We start from the raw sequence: 27,858 nt of genomic DNA on the forward strand, positions 1-27,858 counted from the left end.
GGGTTTACTGGCCACGTTCTCTCCAGCCCAGCCATAGCACAGCCCTCTGCTGCTGAGAGATTTGCCTGAGAGCTGGGGGGGAGAGAGGAGATACTGAAAATGATAATGAAGAAGCCTGAATCTTACTGTGGGACCATGGAGAAGGAGAAGGGACGCTGTGGCTGTTGAGGTGGGGAACAGTCAAGAGATGAGAGTGATCTCCAACATGTAGGAAACCAGGGCTTCCCAAACCTGCCGGCTCAGCTCGTTTGCCTCTGCCCTGCATGAGAAGCTTCCATTTCCTCTCATTTCCTCTTTGTTGGGTACATGATCTGCAGGCGACCATCACTGATGCTCTGTTCTGCTGGGTGGAAACGTCCACCTTGAACCTCTTCCTGGCCCCTGGGTCTGCTTCCCTGGGTCCAGCTGTCAGACAGGTCTCTGCTCTGTGACTGCTGCAGTTTTCAGAGCTGATTCAGAAATGTACCTTGAGTAAAAAAAATGTAAAGTAAAAAATGAGTAGGCTTGCTTATAACTAGGTCCATTATCCTAGGAGGCAATTGGCACTTGTTTCTCACTACTTCCAGAAATATTTATTTTTATGATTTTTTTTTTTTCACTTTTAACATTTTTTTGAATATTTTTCTGTTAAAGAGGCAACTGGAGGTGGATTTGGTGAGTAAGCTGCTTATACTGGAATGGATGACTGAAGGTTGATTGACATGTTCTTCCCAGCAGTCTATCCAGCCTCTTCATGGGCACTGCTGAAAAGTCTCAGTCTGTTCTGCAGTAGTGGCAACACAAAGGGATTCTTGTGAAATACTATCTCATCTCACCCTACTTAGGGACAGAAAATGCTGATATTTGACAGACAGAAAAAGTGTGATTCTGCAGCTGTTGATTCCTATGTAGTGAATTATTCTGAGAAAAACTGAAAGACAGATGAAAGATAAACCACCACCAGAAGAAGGCTTACATCCAGCTGTTGGGTTCAGGAGCCACTCCCAAAGGCTGTTGTTTATTTGATGACACCAGACATTGTAAAAGCAACATCGATGTTGTAATGTTTATATGTGTGCGTGTTTTGCAGCTGGAATGATTGCAATCATCAGTCAGAAAACAGTCCCGTTCCACTGTGAGTGGTCAGGATCATGTGGTTACCAGGAACCCTCTTCAGATTCCTCCCAAAAACGGACAGTTCCCACACCGGTGTGAGTGTAGGTGGAAAAGAAGGCAGCAAACAAGAGCTGAGGAGTTTGCTGTGGGCCCCCACCTTCTTATCTGACAAAGCCTTCTGTGAGCACATTGCCATGTTTTGTTGTTTATATATTCAGCCTTCCTTGCAAGTATCAAGATGCATAAGCAGCGAGTGCCCTCCTCATGGGTCCTGCTCCCATCAGTGAGTGCTGTTTGGGACTGGGGCTGCAACACAAATACAGACAAAAGGAGGACAAGTGGAAGTCCTCTGGTTTCTTTCATCTGCAGGAAGCTTTGACGTTAACCCCAGATGAGACCAAAAGCTGCTGCCTTCAGCTCTAGGCTGTAAGGCATAATTCTCTGGAGCAGGTCACACCTGTGAAAAGCCTCCCAGAAAGCTTTGTCTGCTCTGTCTTCTGGAGGAGAAGTCTTGGGAATTCCTAAAGGTGGTGTGAGATCCCTGCTGTACTCCACCCCAGCATTTTCTGCCCGCTGTGAGCTATGTTGTCACATTTTGTGGGTTTGATTTGCCCTTTGGGTATTTTTCCTCACCTGCAGTGAGTTACAGGCTCAGATTTCATGTAGGAGCAATCAGAGGCATTGTGAATGCTTGCAGGGTTAGTGAAATCAGTGATATGGTACTGTCCTGGTTAACATACCTGTGGAAGGCAAAGCTGAGAAGGCAACGTACTTGTGTAGTTAAGTCTATGTCTGAAGTGTCTATTAAACTGCAGAAACACTGCAGCAGCCTGCCCTAAAGGAAGTTTTATGAATCTGGATTGGGATATGAAGCTGCAGTTTTCAGGAGGAGACCTGTGTCTGCATGGCCCTATAGGGACAAACCCTTCTCCTGCTCTTGAGTGACTATAAATAGCCCAAAATCACAGCGTAGGTGGGTTTGTTTGGTTACTGCAGTGCTGTGTGGCAATTCTGGCTGGATGCCCCTAAATAATCCTACTGGCCATGTGTACAAGAGAGCTTAAGGTTTTAAAAAGTTCTGGGTCAAATTTACTCTTGTTAAATAATCAGTATTGATCAGGTCATACGATGCACTATCCGAGCGGTCGTTCAAACACCCCATCTAGTTGGAGTTCATTTTTAGGCGTTTACAGATTCAGAATCCCTGGAAGAGTAACTGCTCTGCTCATAAATCCACGTACTTGTATACGCATGGTCCCGAGCACACAGGCAGGAGGGATGTCAGGGATGTGCAGTGGACTTGGATGCTCATTTGGTTTGTTTTACTTGGACACTTGAATTCCTCAGACAGATCCAGAAATCTCAGCTATAACTCTGTGTTTGTTTTAGTACATCAAGGCAAGAACTTTCCCCTGCTGGAGTTATTTTTAAGTATTCCTTTCTTGCTGCCATAAAATACAAATGAAAATGTGTTTAAGTGGATTTTTTAAAAGCATCTGTTTCCCTCAATGTGCCCATTTATCACATCCATTTGCTGTTTTGATTAAGAAAGAAACTCTTAAGCCATGATCTGCATAAATTTTGGACTGAGAGGGATAGCAAGGAGTTTGGCAGCACTAAGCATAAATTTAAAAATGGCTTTTTGTTGTGGTGGTTATTTATACAGATTAGACGTCCTGGAAAGTTTTTCTCATCTGAAGCCTCTCTCAGCTGTACCATTACAGAGCTGCACTCAAAAATACATCAGGAAAACACCATATGGCTCTGCCAGCTGCAGTGCACGCACACACAGAAGGGTATTGGTGTGCAACCAAAAAAAGGTGACGAGTGAAATCTGTAAACAGTGCTTTATAGGTGAAAGGCTGCACAGGGCTGCACTTACTGTTTTGTGGCCTGAGCAGGAAGCCATCACGCAGCAGCAGCGTGCAGAGGCTGCCTGGCTCCTCAGCTCCCTGCTCCCACTGCACTTTGTATCTCAAACAGTGCTCCCGGGGCTCACAGTACTTGGCTTGGTACTGAAAGCGAGACAACTAACCTGAGACCTCACTTCAGTGCATCATCAGCAAGAGGCTGTGAGGTGCATTGAAGCAATGAGAGGTTCACTGAGCACCTGCAGCTGGGTGTGCCACAAGGTGTGCTGCTTGCTGCAGGGCCTCACTGCCTATCAGTACAGCACGCTCTGCAGGAGATGAGAAGCAGCCAGGTTCCAGCCTGCCCCATGCTCCTGCCTGCCTGATTCCCTCTCAGTAGGTGCAATAGAGCACCGTACTACACCTGTACTGCACTGGTTCCCCTCCAGGAAGGACTTTGCACTGTGGTGGCAAAGCACTCACTGAGTTCACTCATTCACAGGAACAAAGGATGAAATGCTAAAGTGGACTGAGAGGGAAAATCCATCCTTCTCTCAGTTGCTTCCACTGGAACCAGACGGAGTGCCTGCTCTTGTAGGGCAGAAATGGTGGTGATCCAAAACAAGGAATGATTTTCCCCAAACTGATGGGAAGGGTAATCATGCCTCTGCTGCAGGACTCTGGCTGCTGCTCCTGCGAGGGAGCCCCCAGACCAAGCCCTTATCACTTTGTGTAGTGTCATTTTCATCTCAGTTCTCACGTCACCCACACAAAGAGACAAACATTTGTGGGGAGACTCAAGAGGTACAAAGAGGCTATGAATGAACAACCGCCTACAGGTAGCCCAAGGATCAGCGAGTGCAGGGACTTTGGTAAAAGAGGCTGGGGGAAACAGTTCCTTAGGGCTAGATAGGATAAAAGACTTTATAACATGTTCACTATCTACCTGATATGAACTTGGAGAACTGTCCTGGAAAGAGTGACCAGAGCTCAGAGTTTCTCCTTCCAGGTGTGTCGTAATAGTACAAGGGTATACAAATAAGATGGCTCTTTCTAGATAAACAGATTTCTGCACAGAAGTGCAGCACAGGCCCAATGCTGTATGAAAGGTGAATACTACCTGACAGAGCTCCTGAGCACTGCCATGAAATGAAAGTCTCCTCTGCTTCATGTTAAGGAAACATTAAAAATCTGAAAGAGAACATTTAGGTTAGATGTTTAGAGGAAATTCTTTACTCAGAGGGTGGTGAGGCACCGGCACAGGCTGCCCAGAGAAGCTATAGGACAGCAGGGGAGCCCCCACCCCAAGGAAACTGCAAAACACAGAGAGAGCAACCAAGCAGCAGCATGCTGAATGGCAATAAAGCCAAGCAGCTTCATTCTGTGCATCTGTTTCCATAAGGCACCAAGAGAACATTGCTTTGCAATGAGCTGGAAAGGGGAATTCCTTGCCTATTTCTGCCCATCCCCATGCCCACTGGAGCCCAGCCCAGGATCTGACCTGACAGAATCTATTCTGGTCTCATAGCCCAGGGGGGAGCTGAGAATGGATGGGCATCGGGTACCAGTTCCCAAGTCTGCAAGGAAAAGTGGATTGGTGGATAAGCGGATAAACACACAGTGCTGCAAGGAGAGCTGCACCCACACCCCAGCGTGGGCCCCGCTGGCAGCAGCGGCTGTGAGTCCAGGCCAGGCAGGGGGCTACAAGGGTTGACAAAAGCCAGGGGGGCTGATGAGTTGGTTGGAAAGTAATTTGTTGAAACAGGAGCTTTTAATGGGAACGTCCACATGGGGAGGGTGCAGGCTGTGCTGAGGCTGGCAGAGGCATCTGGTGGCGGGAGCTCCCTGCTGGCCGCTGCCCCATCGGCTGAGTTCAGAGCCAGGCCTGCAGCCTGCATGGCTCTGGGCCCTACCAGCATGCAGGGACCCAGCACATCGGCTCCCATCCTGTCACCACCCTCACTGCGGGCACTTCAGCTCAGCCCTGCACTGAGCCAAGAGCCAAACAGCTGAGGTTCTCCTGACAGCAAGAGAAAGGGTCATGTTCTGAGATGAGCAAAAAAAAAAAAAGTAACACAACCAGGATCTAAAACTGCAGCACTCACTAAACCATGCTGTAAACTTCTGGAGCTGACACTGCTTATTCTACTGTTTTTCCTTGATACTGAATCTCTATCCTGTCCTGAGTTGGCAACAGCAGGAAACACCACTACCCAATGCACACCCCACAGGGGCCGGTGCTCACACTGCTGCAGCATTCCAAGTAGAGAACGTCAAATCAAAGCACCATTTTTAAAAAATCAGGTATTGGCAGGGCAACACACAGCCCTCAGGGACCCCAGACCAGCAGCCTGCCCACCTGTGGCTGGGGGTTTGCAAGGCTCAGGCCTCCCTGAGTCCCTCTGAAGAGCAGTTAGCCTCATCCCCTGCGGCTGACCTATTAACACACCTAACTTATAGACTACGCAGCTGCAAAAGGATTAAAGTATCAAGTGAAGGAAAGCTTATTATGCTGAGGATACAGCCTGCCAGCAGGGCGCACGTCACCTTCACACTGCTCCCACTTGCACCACCCGGCTTCTGGCTCTGGATCAGACAGGCACACATACTCTCTCAGAAAACAGCCCACAAACCGATTAAAAAGCACATCTGCACATGACCGCTGCCCACCTCCACCTGCCTCCCCCTGCTGTTCCCATTCCCAGCACCACAAGCAAACACACACCATCTGCTCATCAGGAGCTGGGGCCCATTGGGTAAGAGCTGCACGTGCTAACAGGTTGGGCTTTTCCCTAGCCCAAGGGCAAGCACTCCCAGCGCAGGATTCTTGTTAAAGCAACAAACAATGGTAGCAACACATGCAGTGAGGGATCCACAGCCCTTCCTTGCACTGGGAGCCAATGCACACCAGGTGTGGAGCTGCTCAGTCACACACCTCAAAGGTGGAATCCTTTCAGCTGCTCCTGAGGGAACTGGCATAGCTTAAAGCCAGTCATAACCCCGTGCTGTCTCAAGTTGTTGTCCTGTGTCTTCCTTGGGAATGGGGATGCAGCTGAACGGTTGACGGTACAACAAACAGGTAAGGATGTGCAGACTGCACACAGGAACTTACACTCAGTGCCATTCCCATTACTGCAGCCAGCTGCACCAGCAGGTCAGCAGGAGCAGTGTCTGGGCAACAAGTGGAGTTGCAGATGTGTATTCAGCATGATAAAGCTATGCTAGTTCCTATCTCATAATTACTAGATGAAAATCATTCCACTTTTGTTTTCACTAAAAATCATAGGTTGCAATAACAATATAAACAAATAGCAACGCTTAGCAATGTTAATTGCAATACATACTGCATTCAAAATTCACATTCTTTTAATAGCAAGCTGCCTTTAAGCACCATCACTATTTCTGTTCTGACTGTATCATTTGGAGATGCTTTGCTCTTAAAAGTGACCTGCAAGTTAACATAAAACAACTTCAAAACTCTTTTATATATCTTAACCAACTGTAGCTCGTATTCTGTAGTAAAAAAAAAAAAAGAAATGGTGTGGTCTGTTCTGCCTAGAGAAAAACTTTAATAAGTAGATTGAATTAAGTGCAGATTGATTCTTGAAATGTCAAGATGGATCATCATTTCAGGTTCAAAAAAGAGTAGGGTTCCAGCCGTGATTACTTCCCTCCCTTTCCTTTTCCCACATTTAATCCAGTGATCTTTCTTAACGCTACCGTCAACATAAGTCACCTTGTACTTTAACTTGTCAGGACAGTTTTATAGGCCAGTTAAGTTCAAACTGACAGGTCTGTGCACTGCTAAGTTTTCTTTAATTTCAAGTACAACTCATCACATTATGAAGCCTCAATTCTTCATTCAGCAAGGCACTGTCTCACAATACACTCACAACTAGAAGGTAGAAATTATACCTCTATCTGTTAGAACAGCCCCCTTTGATTACGCAATCCGTAACCTCACACACCATTTCAGAACCCTGAGAGCCCTCCACAGTTCTCACATGGGGCAGATAGAGTTAAAATGAGAAAGAAAAGCACCTGGAATACATCAAAGGGCTCCAGTAATAAAGAGAGTCCCTGGGTGGTTGCAGCAGTACAAGTTACTTGGTGCATTTGGTGTATGTACTTCTGGTAGAGTGCTTTCCTTTTATTTTGTGGATATATTCAAATTAAGTCCAGTGCAGGACAGGACTGATGTTTCTGAAGACCTGCAAGGCCCTTCTGATGAGTTAGGGCTACATAGAATAAATTGAAGTTGAAAGTCAGAAACTCATAGAACGCTAAAAATAATAATAGCAACCTGCTACAGAACTCGTAGTGCTTGTAAAGCTGCACAAACCCATGCTAGCCTGGGGGCACTACATGTGCACCAGCTACATGACTACTATCTCTCCTTTGTACATTTGTCATCTGTTGCAGGTTTGCCATTGGCTGTCAGAACTGAAACTAAAGTCATGCTATAAAATTAAACACCACAACTTGCATTTTAGCCTTCCAGAAATGTACTCAGATTTTCACTTTATACAGATTTATCAAGCTTAAATTATTTACAATTTAATGCCAAGCTGCAATAAAGGCCAAAAGAGAAGGCAGCTTCCCAATCACGTAGACATCTATCTGCTCTATAGCTACCTCTTCTGCCTGCTCCCTCCCAAAGGTAGCCTGAAAAACATTAAAATCTACACAAAGTTTTATTGCAATCATACAAGGGATACATCAAGGGTCAAATACAACAAATACTATGATGCAATTTTACATTTATTAAACTACAGTTCAAAGCACAAATTTACACATTCTAAATACACTAAACATCTAATGAAGTCACACTGGTCTCCCACTGACATTTGATATATCTGGGCGAAAGACAATAACTTTACAAGACTTTTCTAACAGGAATCCTTAGTATAAAAACTGTGTACTTGTATGTAAACTGTTGAAGAACCCAAGTGATGGGTTTCCATCTCCACTAAGTCATCCATTTTGTTGCATATTTAAACGCTCAGGGGTTGAATAAACATAAGTTTAAATTTGGATGCCATTATCTAACCCTCCCTCCCCCCGGTGTAGCTGTAGCTTGTTTTGCCTGGTCCCCATTAGCTATTACTATTTTTTTCAAGTTTTGAAGAGAATGAATTGAATTCAAGATTGTTCCATTTCTTCCACACTGGAATGTTGACCAGACAAACTACAGACTTGCAACTGCAGGTCTAAATGAAGCGTTAATGCCTGTTTAAGCTGCAGTGGAAAAGCGGTCTTCTGGGCTCAGCTGAATGCAAGAAGGCACAAAGAAGAAATTCTTCATCAATGTGTCTGAAGCAATTCCAGCATCTTGCATCTCATCCCTGCAGCAGAAAGGTATGAGTTGTAATATGGAGTTTTGTGTACAACTTAACACTGAATATGGCATTTTAAGTCTACCGCCTCTAGGTATGTTGACTTGAGTCTCAGCAGAAGGGAGAATCACTTACACACAAACATGGCAGACACAGGAAGGCTGTGACTCCATCAGAACATCTATAGGAATGTGGTTCTTAGAGACTGGAACATTATGCAACTCATACCATCTACGCATCAATGCTAAGACCCTTCCTCCCTACAGCTACGATGCCAATGCTGTGTGCAAGTCACAGTTAGGAATCGTATTAGGAATTTCCTAGTTTTGCCTAATTGCATGTTTGCAAATGCAAAGTTTTCTAATTCTATTAGAGAAACCTCAACAGCTGCCATCCAGCAGTAGGCACCTATGACTCAGAAACAATCACCACTAAATGTACAGTCCACATTAGATATGTTGCTTTCTTTGCCAACCCTAATGACAGGTTGGAGCTTTATCACAGCTATCAAGAACACACAGCCATTTGTGGGTTCATCTGCATCTTCCAATACGTGCCATTCTAAACATTTATGCAAGAGAACACTCCTGAAATAGGTGAAAACAATCTCGCAACTGTTGAGAATTTTCTTACCAGTCACTGAAGGACATCATGTAGTAAATGAGCGGCCTCTGATAGTCACTGAAGGTGGACTGTTCACCTAAGGTACCAGAACCCATATTATCAAAGATCAGCCAATCTCCAACACTCAGCTCAGGAAGAAGACAGTTTTCCACAATTTGATCAAGCTCATCACAGGATGGACCCCAAAGGCTGCTTGCGAACAGAGGCTCATCTTCCTTGTATTTCTGTACAGAAATGTACCAGTTCAGGCTTTAGGTTATCCAATAAGAAAGTCTTCAAGTATACATAAGGATAATTTTATAAATATACAGTTACATGTATATACTGTATGTACAATACATACATGTTGCATATAATCTATAAATTGTAACAAAAATAAGGTCTATCCTGGAGGAATACAGAAGGACTCACCTTGTGAACCTCTGGGTTAGTATTCAGTTTCTCAGACAATTTGCTTGCAAAAGAACCATAAACACCATCATTGATGTAGTATGTAAATACTGGTTCATCATCATTCCTAGCTTGCTCCACTGCAGGTTAAAAAAAAATATCAGAAAATAGGTTATGAAGAGTCTATTTAACGCAAAAGAAATGCATGCAAACCAACTTAAATCAACTGTTGTCTCCTGAAAATGGACTTCAGTGTATTAGAATAGGAAGATTATGAACAGAGTAAGCAGTATGAAACAAGATTGATTCAGCTGTAGCATTAGATGTGAGGCTTAACAAAATCACTTTCTTCAGCAATACTCTCTTTGAGTAATATAAATCCAACATCTACTTTAGCAGAGAAAAAAGTCACTCTATTTTATGTTTTATCATGTAATTCTAGAAAAGAACCTTCCAATGCACCTTCTGTAAAGTACTTGATCTAGGCTTAACCACTGACAAGTCAAATCTATTAAGTAAACTAGAAATGCCTAATAATCTCACTTTCTTCGTTACATTTCACAGATAACATATGGCCAGAACCAAAAAAGGTGGATTACATGGCATAGAAGTATAAGGCATACGTTAAATATACACCAAGACAAACTAGTTCTTTCTTACTGGAGAGGGCAGTTATCTGCACCAATTCACAGGGTGTAAAAGAAATACATTGCTTACCTCCAGAAGGAAGAAGTTTGTCACAATCAACAGCTTTCTTTGCAATTATGTTAACTGCCAGTGTAAAAGCAGATGAAACATAGTAACATCCAGGCTCTGCAATCACCTCAATACCAGATTCCTTAGGAAAGTAGACATCCAGCAAAGGCCTGATGACATGATTAACCTGGAAAGTTCAAGTCAGATAAGACACACGAAACTCAGTTTACACGTGCATATCAGATACAAACATACCATCAGTCAGAAGCAAAAAGTTCAGAAAAGCATGGCACAAAGCTTATTCTGTTCCTCTATTATGAGGATTGTCTGTACAAGAAGGGCCAAATTTACGAAGCGTTTCAACGTAGGTCACTCTGCTAAACACTGTGGACTGAGCACCACCAGTGAGAATCAAGCAGTTCCTCTTCCCACCCAAAGTTTAAGCTGAAGGGTAACACTCAAATAACACAAGTCACTTCAAAGTTTCTTTCAGTTGTACTGAAATAGAACAACACCAGAAGTGCATTTTTGTGGTTGGTTCTGAAAGCCTTTGCATGAGAAACAGAGTAATTTGTTTAATACCTACGCTCAGATCTTCAGTAAGTAAGTACATGGCTTAAGTTTAAAAAGTATTTTGAACCAGTAACAGAACAGTTAAAACTCACAAAGAAGAATTCTGCTTGTCATCAACAAGTTGTCACTGAATGGCTTTCACTGTCCTACAGTCAAGAAGATTGTCTTTAGAAAGACATAACAGTCAAAACAGGTTATTCTTTTGTCTGCAGAACTGAATAGCATAGACCCAGTTCAGGCCAAGCCCACATTAAGAGTTATCTGAAGGCAAGATGGTTCATCTTCAGTTCTACAACAAAGTGCGAGAAGTTTTTGTAGCAGTGCCGTTTACGACCCAAAGCACGCTGAACAATCCTTGTGCAAACCATGCAATAGAACAGCCAGCTATATAACTGCCAACGCACCAAAAATTAATTGTTAGTAGCCTAATCCACCCTTACAGAAATTATCTCAAAGACTGAATTATGGAAGTCAGCGTTCACTCCTTGCGAACAGGATTAAAAAGGAAACAAAAGTAAATAAAAGATCTCCGGTTATTTGGATCTTTTGATTACAGTTTAACACAGAATTTAGAATAAGTTTCAGCTATTAACGTTAACTGTAGTTTCAAAGAGAAACACTTTGGCTTCCTAAATCAAAACAAATTTCAACTTTCAAGACATTGCATACCTCTTCCAGCTGAAGCTCCGAACCTGTGAAGCCCCCACCAATATCCAACATGTTCATCTTAAAGCCAAATTCTTCCTAAAATGCATAGGCAAAACATTACGTAAGTACACAACAACTGTAACCACAAACCATTCTTATTGCTGTTTACCACAGTTATTGTCTATGTATTTATATTTTGAGCATACTTGCAAAGAATAGTCTAGTGAACAAGCTGTATCATAGTAAAAATTAGCATCATTTCATTAAAACCAGTAGTAATAGCATGAGGGTGTAAATAGAGCCTGGTTGCAGAGCTCTCAAGTAGAAGTACTGCAGAAATGTCAATTCCCATCCTATGTTATTTAGTATGTTCAGATATTGTTTGCCAATCAGGGTGGTGCATTCTGACAAAGATCAGTGAGCACCTCAGTTCTACTGCCCTCTGTGTGCAACCTGTCATAGGTAACACTCTAACTGCAACATTAACAGCAGAGATCAACTCACATTCACCCTAGTTCTTTATTTAGATTATGAGTTGCTTATTTATAAAGAGGTACTTCCAGAGATGGGATCTTGGGGTTTTGCAAGATAGGAAATGCATATAAAACACCCAAGACTTATTTACATGAGCCACCAAAATATGACCCCTTTTAACATTTAAGCGTCATAACAAATAACCTCAGAAATCACACACACCAAGTTACCTCCATCACAAGAATTCCAAGATACAAATGCTCTAGTTGTTTTACAATGTGAAAAAAAGCCAACTGTGCATTTGCAGGATTGAGATCTGAATTTCAAAGAAAGAAAACTTCACCAGAACTAGGAATATTTTTGTTTTGTTTTGTTTTTAAAAGGAGAAGTAACAGCTGTTATTTATTTCAGCCATTTAGCTTCATTCTTCTCTAGGAAAGTAGGTCATCTTAGAAAACAAAGATACTTGCTATGTAAGCGTATCAATGCTTATTCCAGTGCTGCTTGTAAAAACTTAATGCTTTATAGCTACTGGCAAACTGGGTTACACACTATCAGGGAGACAGTAATTCATTCATTAACTTTTGTCCTCAGTTAGGATTGTCAAGTCTGCTTTACCACTAGCACATGTCTCACAAAGAAGTATTCAGTCCCCTACTAAAAGCTTTTGTTTACATTGATACATTGTGGAAATAACGTAGTAGTTTGGTTAGCATAATTAGGGCAGAGTAGATCCCCCCACTGCAGCATGTGCAGGTAAGTAAATATCCTACTTACAGCCATGTCAAACACACACCGAGCATCAGATATAGCATGAATGTATGTTTGCAGTTCCTTGCAAGAGCCTGAAACATGAAATCTGTAAGAAAAAAACATAGTTAGTACACAGAGCCTTGCAGCTTTCAGACAAATCAAACAGGTTCACTACCTACAACAGCAGGGGAAGTAATTCAGCCTTAAATAGCACAAGGCAAGTTTGTATGACAACACATTAACTCAGATGATGACTGCCTTCTCTTCCACTGGATTTGCACATAAGGCCCATCTAGCTTCACAGCCTCATGCTGCTAGGAATGTCCTACAACTGTCTCATCTTAAAAAAAAAAAAAAAAAAAAGCCACAATCACAGAACTTTTCAGTCTATGCTATCAAAGCAGCTAAAGTCCACCTCCATGGGTGCCAACACTAACGCAGAATGTGATGGAAGTCATCTGTCTTATCCTCTTTGTACTGCCATACTTGTATACCCTCTCTCCCAGGTCATTCAAATCTCATCCCAAGCTCAGGCCCTACTGTTCACAGCACCCACTGCCTGCAGCACTGGGAAGAAGGTGTTAACTGGACAGTGGGACGTGCTCTTTATCTCATCAGGCCAGGTCTTAGTTTCATAGCAAAACAGTGCGGGCCGGTGAGCAGGTAACTGGAAACAGAGCCGTACCAATGCCTCCCCTCCCACGAGCTCCTGAATCTCCTCTGGCTCCTTCTCCAAATAGTTTGATAGTACCAGAACACCAGTAGTAACTGAGGTGCCTAACCAAGCACCAACACTCCTACAGGCTTCTAAAGACTTGTACTGGTTCTGTGTGGTTCTGGACAGACCACACACATACCCATTTGCATCACCACACTAAGTACATTTATTTAAGGAATGTCAATCTGAGATAAAGGTTATGAATAACTTAACTTTTTAAACTTGAAATGTATTACAGCTATGTGATCTTGGTTAAAGGTAGTGCAAACATTCTGGATTCTAAAGCAAACGTTCATTTTCACATTGAGGAAGTGTGGGATAGATGAGTGGACAGTGAGGTGGGTTGAGAACTGGCTGGCTGGCAGAGCGCAGAGGGTCGTCGTTGGTGGTGCAGAGTCTGGCTGGAGACCTGTAACCAGTGGTGTCCCCCAGGGCTCTGTGCTGGGTCCGGTCTTGTTCAACATCTTCATCAATGACCTTGATGAGGGGATAGTGGTCACCCTCAGCAAGTTTGCTGATGATATGAAGTTGGGAGGATTGGCTGACACGCCTGAAGGCTGTGCTGCCATTCAGCGAGACCTGGACAGGCTGGAGAGCTGGGCAGTAAGAAACCGGATGAGGTTCAACAAAAGCAAGTGTAGGGTCTTACACCTAGGGAGGAATAATTGCATGCACCAATACAGGCTGGGGGATGAGCTGCTGGAGAGGAGCTCTGCAGAGAGGGACCTGGGTGTCCTGGTGGACGACAGGTTGGCCATGAGCCAGCAGTGTGCCCTCGTGGCCAAAAAGGCCAATGGCATTCTGGGGTGCATTAAGAAAAGCATGTCCAGCAGGTCGAGGGAGGTGATCCTCCCCCTCTACTCTGCCCTGGTAAGGCCTCATCTGGAGTACTGTGTCCAGTTCTGGGCTCCCCAGTACAAAAAAGACAGGGATCTCTTGGAAAGAGTCCAGCGGAGGGCCACAAAGATGATGAAGGGCCTGGAGCATCTCCCCTATGAAGAAAGGCTAAGTGAACTGGGTCTGTTTAGCCTTGAGAAAAGAAGACTGAGAGGGGACCTGATCCAGGTTTATAAATATCTGAGGTGTGGCGGCCATAGCGGTGAGGCCAGTCTCTTTTCAGTGGTACGTGGAGACAGGACGAGGGGAAACGGACATAAGCTGCAGCATAGGAAGTTTCACACAAATGTGCGTAAGAACTTCTTCACGGTGAGGGTGACGGAGCACTGGAACAGGCTGCCCAGGGAGGTTGTGGAGTCTCCTTCTCTGGAGATATTCAAGTCTCGCCTGGACGCCTACCTGTGCGACCTGGTGTAGGGAACCTGCTTTGGCAGGGGGGTTGGTCTCGATGATCTCTAGAGGTCCCTTCCAACCCCTACAATTCTGTGATTCTGTGATTTTCTCTGTAGCATCATCTAATGATTTTCAAACAGATTTGTCATTTGTAGTGATTATAATACTTCTGTGCTTCAATTTAACATAGTTTTGGATAGATGGAAGATTTAAAAGTTTCATTTTGAATTAAAAATCCAACTTTTGCTTTAAATACTTTTTTGCTGTTCTGACAACCTACCCCATTTTACTTGTTTGATTGCTTCCTGAAAGCATGAGAGCATAGCATACACCAGCAGCTGAAATTAGAACAAACTCATGTATGCATTTTTCCTTCCAACAGTGAAATCGTTGTGTCAAACTTAAAAGTAAAATTCCACAGACCATTTGAAAGCTCTCAGAATACTGTGATTCACTCCTGCCCTTGGCAAGTAAAAAACCTTTCTGAATACTATGCCTCGACATGATCAATTGTGAAACAGGACTCAACTACTCTGGAAAATCCAATACTGTATTCACATTGTTCAAAAATCGTTCAAGGTAAATGATGATGGAGCATGAGATCAGTTCTCTGCTAATTGCTCAGAAAAAAAGAAAACAGAAAATAAAGAACAAGTTATCATGGAAGATGGAGTACATAGCTAGAAGAGGACAGGCTTCTAAACTCTGCTTTAACACTAACAGAAAGATTTTTAGTACTCTAATTGCTTTGATGTCAGAAATAGTTATTGTATTTCTGTTTCTGCCTGGATACAAGTACTCAGCTTGAAAGCAAAAATTCATGATCTAGAATTTTTAATTCCTTATTTAAAAAAAGTGCCGGAAGGGGAAAAAAAAAAAAAGCCTTTTTGTGCTGTAGCTCTAAGCCGTGAACACATCACACAAACATCAGCTCAGCCAGCAGAGAACAATGAAGTTACTCACTTAACACCAACTATTTGGACTCCCAACTCCTTAGCACATTCCATGAGGTGCCTACAGTTCTTCAGAGTGGTGCCAAACTTCATATTCATCTCCTCATCAGCAGTGATGTCTTCTGTGGCAATGTGCAGTAAGAGCCTAAGAGAAGGGGAAGATGATTGGGGCAGTTGGTTTACATCATCAGCACATGTGAAGCCTGAAGACTGTCAGAAGTATGTTGATAATGTTGTCAGTACTCCAGCTCCATCGATGGATGAGTCAAGTGAACCTAGTAAAAACAATCCTGTACAGAGAAAAAACTAGCAATTAGGGGCTAAAACATGGAGCCAACAAGGGTAAGGGATTTCGAAATGCAGCAACTAAGACTCTTTTGTAGCAGCAAGAGTCTGTTGGGTGCTGTAATAAAAGAGAATGTTACCTTCTGATATAGTAGGCTTGCCCATAAAACCACATGACTGTAATATGCTTTCTCCTTCTCTGTCCTCTTTGTAGCCCAGAAGGAAAGCACAGAGATTCTCTTTCAGTCAGTTATATCTCAGATGTGGTTAAACAAAACATCTGCTGAACCAGGTCTGACCCAAAGCACATTCTGGATGCATCTCTCCTCCCCCAGCCCCTTCATTTCTGGCTGGGCACAGTAACTGGGGTGAAGTGCGGGTTGTCCCCCCAGCCATGCTTCTCCTACAGCTCTTCTGGAGCAGCACTGCAATGAGCACTAACAGCCACAGGCAGCGAGAACACCCTCCCTCTGCTCAAAGCTGACATCTGGGCAGCACTGGCAAACTGCAGTGTCAGTTGTTGACAGTTTGCTGCACTGTAACACTGAGGGGCAAAGGCACGTTCACATCAAAACCTCTTCAAGTATACCACCATTTGGGAAAAATCAAACTGCTGTTCATTAAGAAAATCTGCAGCCTCCCCCACTCACAGAAAGGGTCACCATTAACAACGTGGAAAAGCTGCATCATGAATAAATAAATACATACAGACTACATGGAGCACATCACAGTTAACCAAGAGGGAGAGCATAAACCAATGGTAAAAGCTCTGCACCTGAAGTGAAGCAGTTCTGTGAACAGACACAGCCTGGCTGTAACTGCCATGCAGCAGAACACAGCTATATAGAGACTGTGATATTTTGGAATTACAGCAAGGAAGAAGGAAGAAAATCCATAGTTATCACTTCCGTATTCAGGTTTTAATCAGTGACAAAGTTTTAAGAGAATTTAAATCAAAATGACAACAAAAAACCACCAAATGAAGAGCAAGCAAACAACTCTACCAAGTAGGAGAACTGGCGTTCAGGTTTCTAGAAAACTTAAATGGCCATCTGCAACTCTTCTGTAGAAGTTCTTGTGCCTTGCTATCAGCAACCTTTTAAATACACTAGGCTGCGGGATCCTTGAGAATTAATACAGTTTGGCAACTCCTTCATTCTGCTTTCCCATTTTGCCATTTTTCTGTCTCAAGAAAAACACACATCTTAACTACCCTTGCTGTGGCCACTGATATAGAGAGCACCTGCTGAAAGAGGCTGGTAAGATTTGAAGGAATTAATTTAAAAACCCCTAGTGAAACATTATGAAGACACCAGTTAGAACTGGTAGATTGCTAATGATAAAGAAGGCAGCCTTAGCATAATAAAAGCACTCAAACGCACAAAGTATGTCAAAATTATACACAAATTATTTATCAGAGATTACATTCTTTGTGCAGGAAGTACTCTCCAGCATGCAAAGCACTGCCAGGCTGCCATGAGGATGAAATGTAATCATTACAAACAGCAATATTAGCTCCTGAGATAAAAAACAACAAAAAAAAAAAACAAAAAAAAACAACATAGCCACCAAAACCCCATCAGTGCAGTATAAGCAGTCCCCCGAACACTGGACTCCGTAAAATCTTCCCAATTCTTCAGCTATGGCCACAGTTTTGAGATGATGTGAATCTTTAAAGACTGTCTACAATCAAGGATTTTGTAACGAATGCCAGGAATTCCATTTTTTAAGTGTGCTCCGAGGAAGTCTGCAGGAAGCTATAAAACATTAGTTACTGGGAAGCAATATAACATTCACTTAGGCTCTTGTTTATTTTAAAAAGATGTAGCCCATGGCAAAAGCCTTAGTATGTGAGGGAGGTGATGCTTAATGACATAAGCAAGCATCTATCAATCCAAAGTAAGTCATTACGCACTGGCAGCCATGTCTGAACAGTCAGAATATCAGCTTTCATGATCTCTACAGAAAGTTTGAATCAATACATAAGTAACTGGAAATAGAACTGGAGTCACTAATTGTGGGGAAATATCTGTAGGTATTTAATAGACCTCAAGGCACATCCCAACCTTAGGGGGGACTCAATGTACAAGCTCATTTGCTGATAATCTCCACCTGGACTTCAGCTAAAGCCATTAACTTTAGAACAGAATATTCCAAAAGAACATACTGAAGCCAGAACAAAACAGGAAGAGAACGGACTTTCAGATGACAAGGTTTTTAACTCGTGAAGCTTAATGTCCGACATCTTTATATGAAGATTATCCTACAAGATTTCTCCCAAAACAAGGGCCTTATTATTGTGCTGAGACCCAAAGGAAAAACCACTGAAGAGAAAAAAACTCTACCTTCAAAGGAGGTGTCATAAAGAGAAAAAAAAAAAGAAGCGAATTGCATTCAGGACCTAAATATCATTGCTGCAGCTCAACAAACAACCCAGAGCATTGGCAAAATTAAGTTTCTACCACACAAGAAACAAAACCAGAATTCTGACACTTACTTCGCATCTGGATGGTTGCGTGCAATTTTCTTCAGCTCAATATCACTGTCACAAGTCATGATGTTTATTCCAGCTTTTGCTGCATACTTTATCTGAGAAGCTTGCTTGCAAGGATTTGTATATATAATATTTTCAGGAGAAATGCCCAGGCCTTGCACCAATGCCATTTCAGACTGAAAGACAGGAACATATAACAGATTTCAACAGTCATGCGTGCTATCTTTACTGAGTCTTTATTACTTGCATTCCAGTACTGTAAGAAATAGTTCAAATAAGCCAAGGAGAAAACTAACCACCATTTCTAGGATAGAAGTATAGATTTTCAGCAGCCAGTTACATAGTATAACTTAAAGTATGAACTCCTATGTGTAAACATGGGAGTTAATACCAGAAAGCAGTAGAGAGGTGGAAGGAAATAAGGCACAGACACACAGTAAATAGAAACTTACTTTACTGGAACATGCAAATCCAATCCCAAGGGTTCCCAGGATTTCAAGTACACCTGGAGTAGAATTGCATCTTACAGTATAAAATGGTTTTATTGGTGCCATCACATTCTGCCATTGTATGTTTTTCTTTACAAGTTTTCCAAGATCACCAACATAAAATGCTCTTTTTCCAGTCTAAAAAACAAAATTAGGAAAATAAAATGTCTGACATCGTGTGTTTGCTGTCAAGACACAAAAAAAACCCTATGAAAAAGTAAAAAAAAAAAAAACCCACGCTTATTTTTTTTCCTCCTATTAACTTAAGTTTGACCCTGAGCAATTCTCATTTGAGATTTAACCTAGCAATTTGGACTAGCTTTGAAATCAAAGGGAATACCTACCACTTCAAAGACACTATGAATGCTTTCTAGACAATACTCTGAAATTCCTGGACAAAAGGTACTACTTGAAAGCCAAATACTGATTTTATCTAGAAATAAAGAATAGGTTACAAATCACTTCCAACTCAGTACTTTTGGACTGCAATGCTTTGGAGGAAGAAAATCCAGTAGGATGAAAGCATCCACAGTCTCAACATGATTTGCAGCTTATTATACACGGGGGAAAAAAATATATATATCTAATGTAATACCGTTATTTTAGCATCTAGTTTTTTTTTTTACTGAAAAACTGTTTGACAATATCTAATAATTCATGTATTCAAATGTATTGAGACTGTTTTCTCCACGTTTTACAGAGCACAAAGTTGAAGCAGAATTTAGATACCCAAGTTCAATGTGTTAAGGTTGCAGAGTCAAGTACATAGCCTTAAAGAAAACACACAGAATTCTCTGGAACCTGCAACAGTCCCTCTCGTGCATCCGTCACCATAATCTTGCTTAATACCAAGTCATGATGTCGATGTAGAGGACCTAAATCCAAACTGATCATTCTGTATTTGTTCAAAATGTGCACTCAGTAACAATCCTGTAAACAAATAGCCTCCTTTATATTAAAGACCAGCACAAAATACATGATCAATCTGAATTAAGACTGTACATCACACGTTAATTCTAGCACTTGACTTTTGCAGATACAAAACTTTGTTGTGGCTTATCGTATACAAAGTCTTTATTTCTGTTTTAAAAAAAAAAACACAAATAGAAATTCCATCGGGTGGAAGCATACTGACCCCCTGTACGGGTCACCAGCAGGAATGGGATCTGGAGCTTTAGATCCATGGCACACGCCTTTACCCCTTGAGCTAAAGGAGTAAATGAAAGCAGCAGGAGGCAGCTATCCTCTGTGAGCCAGCCAGTGGTTGGAGACATGACATGTTGCCAGCAGTTTACCTATTTATTTGCTAGACAGAAAAAGAATATTAGGAATCAGGATTTGGGAATCCTTTACCTGAGTTCAGAAGGCCATGGGATTTAGCTATTTGCTTTATTAGAGTTGAGCACCTGCATTGGAACATTAGTTCTGATAAACCAAGGGAAAAAGCGAACAACTCATAGATGCGGCATATTGAGGACACAGGACTTGCTTAATGAAACTTCATTCTTCATAAAGCTCTTTCTTTCTACAGCCTTGTCTACAAAACTAGGTCCATAACATCTGCCAACATCCTAAGAAATGAGTGAAGTCTTATTTCAATAAAACTGTTACCGTACAGCAGAAAGTTATTTTTTTTCCAGTGGATTACTAAACCTTAACAGTTTTCAGACCAGTTTATTTTCTTAGAAGAAAAAACTGCACCTCACAATGTGCCCTCGTACCTTCTACCTGTGCTTCTTACACAAAGAAGGATATGGGAAAGACATATAACCGTGTGAGCGTGTCAGACCGCAGAAATGTTAAACGTGGCTTTAAGCTGGCTCAGCATGTGCTATTTGCCCAAACTTTGGCACACTTTCAAAGGATAAGCAAAAAATTGTTTAACTCTGCAGTATCTACTTGTCAAATTTCAGGTTCCTGGTCTAAATCCCACTATCGGTAACATTTCTTGGAGGAATGAGATAGGAACCTACATTTCATACATCAGCAAGATTACTTTCCTGCTAGCCATGCTAAAGGAGGTAACAACCGTTGCCCACATTTCCCCAGCAGAACTCAGCCTACAGCAAACAAACAACAGCAAAGTAGAGTTAGAATAGGTAACTACTCTGTGAGTTTTAACCGACTGCTCCTCTGTTGCTGTCAGCTCACCAGAGCTAAATGCCTTGACCTACTTTGAAGATTTAAAGAGGACTAAACCAGAAGACGTGGAAGATGTATAAAACTTACATGAGTATGTTCATAAATACAGTTGTCAATAACATCTGCAAGAGTTGCTCCTTCATCCAAGAGGCCAATGGAGTAATTTGCATCCTCGAGAAATCCTTTCATCTCAGCCGTATTCCGCAAAGCCGACAGTCATAAACCAAGAAACACAAGGGATGGGCTTCCAAGCCTTATATCCGGGTCCTTAAATTATGCAACAAACTGGACAAAGAGAACATAAGTCAATGAGAAAAAAGGCACAAAGCATCTCTTGACAGAAATGGAGTAGTGTTTATTAAACAAAGCTGATTGTTTTCTCAAGACATCTGTATTTGCCTTCAAAAATCATACATTTCTCTAATTAAAAGTGTTGACAGAAACATTACAACAGAAGGTTAAAAAAAATACCTCACTAAGACCTAGAAGTTAAGACAGTTCAGGCTTCAAGTAATCCCAAGGCCATCACATGAGCCCTGGCTCATGTTTATTCCACAACCTCCTCACAGTAAGTGACAGAGGAGTGATAAAAATCACAATTTGCAACACAACAGTTTTCATATTGTTAACAATGTTGATGAAGCTTCTTTTCACTCAGCTATAGTGAGAAAACCAGCTCTTCCTTCTTGTCATTCTAGACAGTAGCAAGGAAAACCCCAGCAGGAGCTTTGTGTGCCTTCTGCACAGTTCACTTTGGGTATGCCACCTCTGCTTCTCAGAAGAATGACTTACTGCCAGGTGCATTTAACTCCACGGCAATGAGAACTTTCAGTTACACTCAGGAGATGAATGATAAAGACAAGTACGCTTCTTACTCAGCATACTTGCGTGAGGTGAGTCACACACCTAAGTGAATCCTGGATCCAAAACAATTATGAAAGAGTAAGATAAATCTTGACATCAGCGTGCTAAGTAAATTATAATTATAAAAACAATGTCTAGGTGGTAGACACTGCAATGACCAGGCGAATCACATTCAGAGTTCCACCTCCTTTAAAGTTTGTGAGTAACAGATAAAATTCCTTTAAAAAACCTAACTTATGAGTTAAGTTTGACTTGGGATCGATGAAACGAATGTGAACACTAGAGCCATATTTATGCAGCTGCTGTCACACTCTGAACAGATATGTCTACAGCACAATAATGAAAACAAGGACTTGAACACAATCAGCTCCATAAAGTAACCCTGCTTTGCAGCAGCAGAGAAGCAAAGTAACTGTTTTTCCTCCTGGAAAGAAATTTGGCATCAGTATTTTATTGAAAATTTGATACAATTCTATGACTGACAATACAGAAAAAAAAACCAAACATGAATATATCTAAAACATTAACAGCAGAGTTTAGACCTTTTAGAGTAACTCCTTCCTGCTATGACTTAAACAGCCCAATGTTTAACTAAGTTTAAAAGTCCTTCATGCATCCTTAGGAACTTGGCAGCTGTGTAACAGAACATTAAACTTTCTTTCTCCTACAATAGATCTTTTGTCATCCAGCTGCAAGAAAAATACCCAAAGAGAGGAATAAGTAAACAGCCATCCCGAACACATGCAAAAGCAAAACCATTTCCATTTTCAGCAGATTATTCAAATATAGTAGGTAACATTAGCCACTCAAAAACCACAAGTTTCTCATTTTGTTACACCGAGAGGTGTTCATTTCAGGGAAAAATATATTTTGTGTTATATGTCAATTTACAGCATCCTTTGGACTGTCTCGTAACTTTTTCTTCAGTTCAACAAGACTCAGTGACAAGATTCTAGCAGGGCAACTCTGTAAAGGATGACCTTCCACGACTCCAGTTTCTCATTGTCCCTCCCCTCCTACATCTGATCTGTCAGAACTCTAACCAGCTGCAACCAAATGAATGCACAAGAAGCAACTGGGCTGACAGAAGCCTCATAAGAGAGCTAGGTTTCTTCCCTCACACTGCTGGGCAAATTCAGCATTTCTGACCATAAGCTCCAAATTCCCTATTCAAGCCTGCTGAATAGTCTGAAAACAAAACTGAATAATTTGAAGAACTATTGTATGTTAAAAGGGTACTAGATTTTCTTTACTTTTCCCACCCCACAGGTACTATGAGGCACTTCCAACACTCCAAAGCCTGCAGACAGTCAGAGTCCCTTCCACTGCACTACAATGTACCTCCGTTCACCCCTCTGGGACAAAGCACAGATCTGCACTTTTGGAAGCTCCGAGGACACTCAATGGCACCAGTAACAAGCACTGAATAGATTTCAGACTCAGCAGACATGCACACACCCTGCAGGCTAATTGCTGCTGCCTCTGACTGCAAACCAAGCTTGGTCTAAACAATAGCTGCCTTTTTTCCTCTCCAAGTCCTTGCATTTATTGAGTTACATGGGAGTGGATTTAGACTAATTTTATAAAACTTTTAAAATAAAGATTTTATTTTTTGTAGCTAACGATTCTTACATCCAGAGTTTACAGAGACAAGTTGCCAACTTTTCTCCAAAAGCTACCTTTTAACTTTTAGGGAGATCTTGTGGAGAAGAAAAGAACAGGTTCAAATAAAGCATGGAGGGGGATAAAGTCTACCACCATTAGTTCCTCAAGAACAAAAACAACAAGAATACTTACTGGTAAGTTTACTTAAGATCTAACTTAATCTTCAATTTAGAGTAAGTAGAGGAAAAATATGCTTGAGAGCAAAAAATGAACATCTTAGTTTCAGACAAGCAGAAAGCTCTATGAAAGATAGTGAAAACATTTGTGTTTCACTCAACTGATTGATCACATCAACTTTAAACCAGAGCAAGGATTAACCAGGCAGCAAGAGCTTGTTGGTAGCTTTGATGCAAAGTCACTTCTTAAGAGGCCATCTCCTATGCTTCAGATTATCAAGAGCACCTTCTGGTCAAGAGGCAGAGAGGAAAAGGAATCCCTACACTTGTATAGGCAAATGAAACAGCTTGCAAGAAACCAGAACAACTCAGTACAACCTTCCCCAAGCCTGCTAAAGAACACTTCCTTTTTCTAAGCATGCCTGTGACATCTGAACTTTCCATCTTGCAAAACCCACCCAGTAAAAAAAGCTAACGTTAGCCTACCAACTTCTGTCCTCACCCTCAGCTCATCCCTCTCCTCTCCCATGCCTTCAGTCTTCTTGAGAGCAAGATAGGAAAAAGGAAGCTTCACAAGGAGAAAACCAAAATTCCTACCAGTACTGTCAGCAACATCACAAAATGGTACGTACTGAAGAGATTTTTCTTTAACAAATGCAGAGTGATTAGGATTGTACTATAAAACCTTACTCTTGCTCTGCCTCCAACCTCAAGGGAAGGAAGAGAATCAAGAATGTGTATGTAATAAGCACACGCAAAAGGAAATCAGAAGGATGATTTCAGACTTCTATATCTGTAGATGGAGTCAGAAATGAATAGAGCACAAAGTTCAGGCCACGTTAGGAATGCTGACTTATTGCTAAGTCATAGTTCTTACATAGTTCTTCACCAGCTGTTATACTCCCAAAATGTCAGCCTGCACAATGCTCCAGGATGTATACTTAATAAGGGCAAACAAAGCTGTCAAACAGCATGAAATTTCTACGTAGGCACAAAACTGCTTCCTCTGAAGTAAGCAATACATCCTCTGGCCCCTCAGGATTTAGCATGATGATTTCCCAGATTAAGAACTCCAAGATAAAAGTTCAAATGTGTGAACACTGCAATTAATGCAAACATCTGGAACACAAGAAAATTAAAATACTCCAAGAAGTGCCTAGACACGTGCTTGTCATGTGCAGAAAATTCATAACAAAAACACCATTTGCATTTTTCATTACATTGTCAGAACTACATATTGGTTGGTCTGAGAAAAAAGTTGTTTTATTTTTCCCCACTCAAAGCTTCCTCTGCAAAGAATGAAATCCCTGCAAACCAGGCATGTTCCCAATAATGCCTCTCAGCTACATGGCTTGTTAGGCAATATAAATATTTATAAGGTTAACCATTACACCAATGCAAAAATCACAAAGAGGTGGGAGAGCTTCATCTCACATTCCTTACTGTTCCAGTTCTTTGAGAGTAAGAGATGAAAAAAGTAGGAACATTTTCTCACTAATACTGCCAATTAGACACCAAAGCAGGTGCACCAGAAAAGTAAAAACACAAGTCCTTTGTTTTTAGTACCAAAAAATGCCCATTTATATTCAGAGTATCTTGAAAGACAACTCTAAGACACTGTTTCACTCAGTGAACATCATTCAGTCAAAACTGTCAAAGCACAGATTTCTCTGTTTACAATGACAGTGTATATTCTGCATCTTCCATCTGCCCCTCAGTAGGGTCATGGCAGAGTACCACTCAGGTGTTAGACTTCTGCAAGAGACACACTTTGGAGAACTTTTTTCCTCTTCATTAATGTTTAAGTATATTATTGAAAGCTGATAAATAGCACAGCTTACCAGCAGGAATACCCTTGGAATTGCACAGGAACTTGCATGGTAACATACTAGCATTTCTCCTTGCCTGTAATGCAAACAGTGATCTCTTCCCCCAAATCCTTAGTCCATAGTCATGTCCCATCTCCCCGCTGACCCCAGCCCTTCGCTGCCTTCCTAGCTCTCCTATTTCATGACTGCCACCCAGCCCCCTTTAGACAGAAAGTCAAAAGTGTCTTTAAGGCCAGTCTGTCCAAAGAACAGCTACTTGCACTGGGCATAGGCAGGAATGGTTAACAGGACATATTTTCATTGGTAATTCCCCCCATTTCTGATCAACCAGACATGGCAATAAACAGTACAGATTTTTCCAAGACACAGCTGCCAGGTTGTTTGCTCAGGAAGGCAGAGCTTGAAGAGCAAGACAGAACTACATCCAAGTTCTTCCTTGTTCTCCAGTGTAATGCAAGGACAGAAGTGGGAGGAGAAGAATTTAGAAAGGAAGCAAATCTAATGGGAATATAAGTACACCTTCAGACAGAAGATTTTTATGAGTCCCATTGTAACGTAAGATTAATAGTTACATTTAAAAGCTCAGTTGACCTTTTCCCTCCATTAAATCACAAGTTGAACAGGACTCAAACTACCAATTAGCTGGCTAACTCAAATACTTCTCAGCTGCATTAGAAGCAGTTCTCCCTGCTTCAGCACATGAAAACACACCGACTTACAGGCAAACATTTACAGAGCACTGCTATGTACATCACCACTACATTCAATATTGAACTACTTACATTTACATACAGTGCACTCGTGTTGAAGACATAACAGATTCCAGAGCAAAGTGCACAGAATACAGCAAATCTATTGGTATTTCCTTTCTATGACAAGCTACACCTCACACTACTTGCTGCAGTCTCAGTGAAAAGAACAAGCTTCTCCATAAAGGAAGGAAACTCCTTAAGTAATACTGACTGAATAGTTTAAAGAAATCCAAATTATCTTCCAGTACCATAAGCTTTTATACTATATTGCCTCCCTCTTCCTGAGAATTCTGCTGTTTTTCTTATCCTTTAAACGCTTCTTTGCTTTCATCCTATTGAAGCACAAACCATCATGGAAGACAGTTCTACCCGCATACAGAAGTGACCTGCAGCTCAGAAGCTAAGCAAAAAAAACGTTTAGCTCTTCACTTACCAAAAAAAAAAAAAAAAATCAAGTTACCAATAAAACACCACCAGTATTCAGAGAATTTTCAGTGCTAGCTGTATTCACTTGAAAAGAACAGTACTCTTCACAGAGCCAGCTATATTTGGCTAATTCCATCATGTCTTAAACACAGCCAGAACCACCCCTGGACAGAAAAGATAGAAATCACGATAAGCTGTGCTCACCCTGTGCTTCCCTTACCAACATGGCACTGTCATCGAAGTAAGTACCTTATTAGGAGTCACACTACCATAACCAGCAGTTAAACTTGTTGTGGACTTTAAGCAGTACCTTGTTCAGTAGACCACACCTAACCATTCTCATTCTAAACTTTTACATTAAAAATACCAGATAATCTGGAGAGAAGTAATACTGTTGCAAAATCAGCTCAATGCAGATGCTAAAAATGCATTTCCAGTCTTAATGATTCCATGATTTAAGGGCATTGTTAAAACTGTATGAAACTATTGTTTTATGTTAACGGAACAGAATAACCTCACACATTCCAGAGTCTTCTGTACTCCTTAAAATCAGCTACATGCATTTGTTTGCTTTAATTCATCATGGGTTTTGTTCTGTTCTAGTAAAGGCCGTTGTAATTGGTGTATGATATCCACTCAGCACAGAATTCCATCTTTAAAAGCAGTTCAACTACAACTATTTGTGGAAGTGAACAACAAGCAGCAAATAATAGAGACAGGCATTTGGGGCGGCACACCCTTCACGACCAGCAAGTTGCTGTTTACAATAGCAGATTTTAACTATTTTAACTATTTCAGTATAAAACGCCCTCAGAAATCACAAAGTACTCAGAAAAATCACGATTTGATGTTAATGCCGAGCAGTGTCAAGTCATGACTAACACTGAGACTGAAGCTACTGCATTTTATTTTAGGGTTTCTGTAGCTAGTGGTCCTAGCTCAGAAAAGTAACTATTTACAAAGCTTACTCACATGTGTTTAAGTCCCACAGAAACTGATAACACTGTTGAGAAAAGTATTACGTAAGTACAAAAATTACAGTGCTCCTCTGAATGGAAGCCCAGGATACCATGCACACTTCTATTTTTCAGTTTTCAATAATCTACATAAAGAGTTATCTTGTTGATCAGAAAGCCAGTACATACTATTCAGTTTTGGAAGTGTTCATCTGCCTGTATACAGATGAAGGGCAAGGAAAAAAGACTTACATGGACAAGTTAGGAGATGGAACCCTACTATCATCAGCTAGGTTCCCAAGGTGGCTCAGCGTTGAAGTCGAACTGTTCTCTATAAAGCACTTCTCCTAAGCCTTCTGGATAGTTGTAAACTTGATCAGAGATTTTGCCCTGTGGGAAGAAATGTATACAAAGGTAAATTTGTTAGCCAGAATAAAAGAA

The 27,858-nt window shown here is 41.5% G+C and overlaps 2 protein-coding genes across 14 annotated transcripts in view; one reads left to right on the forward strand and one right to left on the reverse strand.

Annotated features, from left to right (window-relative positions):
- Positions 1 to 27,674, forward strand: part of LOC146544775 (uncharacterized) — a 32,984-nt gene extending 5,310 nt beyond the window's left edge. For 9 of the 13 annotated variants that reach the window (XR_014882634.1, XR_014882636.1, XR_014882637.1 and 6 more), the window contains one exon: positions 1,070 to 9,324. The gene's annotated coding sequence lies outside the window, so the exon portion shown is untranslated. Of the gene's footprint in view, positions 1 to 633; positions 9,325 to 14,829; positions 21,046 to 21,507; positions 21,703 to 22,942 lie in introns of those variants that run through there. The other 4 variants (XM_085221525.1, XM_085221526.1, XM_085221528.1 and 1 more) reach the window with 4 other exon arrangements.
- Positions 7,621 to 27,807, reverse strand: AZIN1 (antizyme inhibitor 1). Its single transcript, NM_001292044.1, has 11 exons — positions 27,670 to 27,807; positions 20,897 to 21,094; positions 18,632 to 18,805; positions 18,183 to 18,355; positions 15,411 to 15,545; positions 12,464 to 12,545; positions 11,234 to 11,308; positions 10,013 to 10,178; positions 9,317 to 9,435; positions 8,915 to 9,129; positions 7,621 to 8,290 (listed from the first exon to the last, which is right to left on the reverse strand). The coding sequence occupies exons 2-11, from the start codon at positions 20,996 to 20,998 to the stop codon at positions 8,179 to 8,181; spliced, it is 1,353 nt and encodes a 450-aa protein (NP_001278973.1). The 5' UTR covers positions 20,999 to 21,094; positions 27,670 to 27,807; the 3' UTR covers positions 7,621 to 8,178.
- Between the last annotated feature and the right edge of the window lie 51 nt (positions 27,808 to 27,858).

This window comes from Meleagris gallopavo, chromosome 3, assembly GCF_905368555.1.
Source record: "Meleagris gallopavo chromosome 3, MGAL_WU_HG_1.1, whole genome shotgun sequence".
In the NCBI taxonomy this organism is placed as follows: domain Eukaryota; kingdom Metazoa; phylum Chordata; class Aves; order Galliformes; family Phasianidae; genus Meleagris; species Meleagris gallopavo.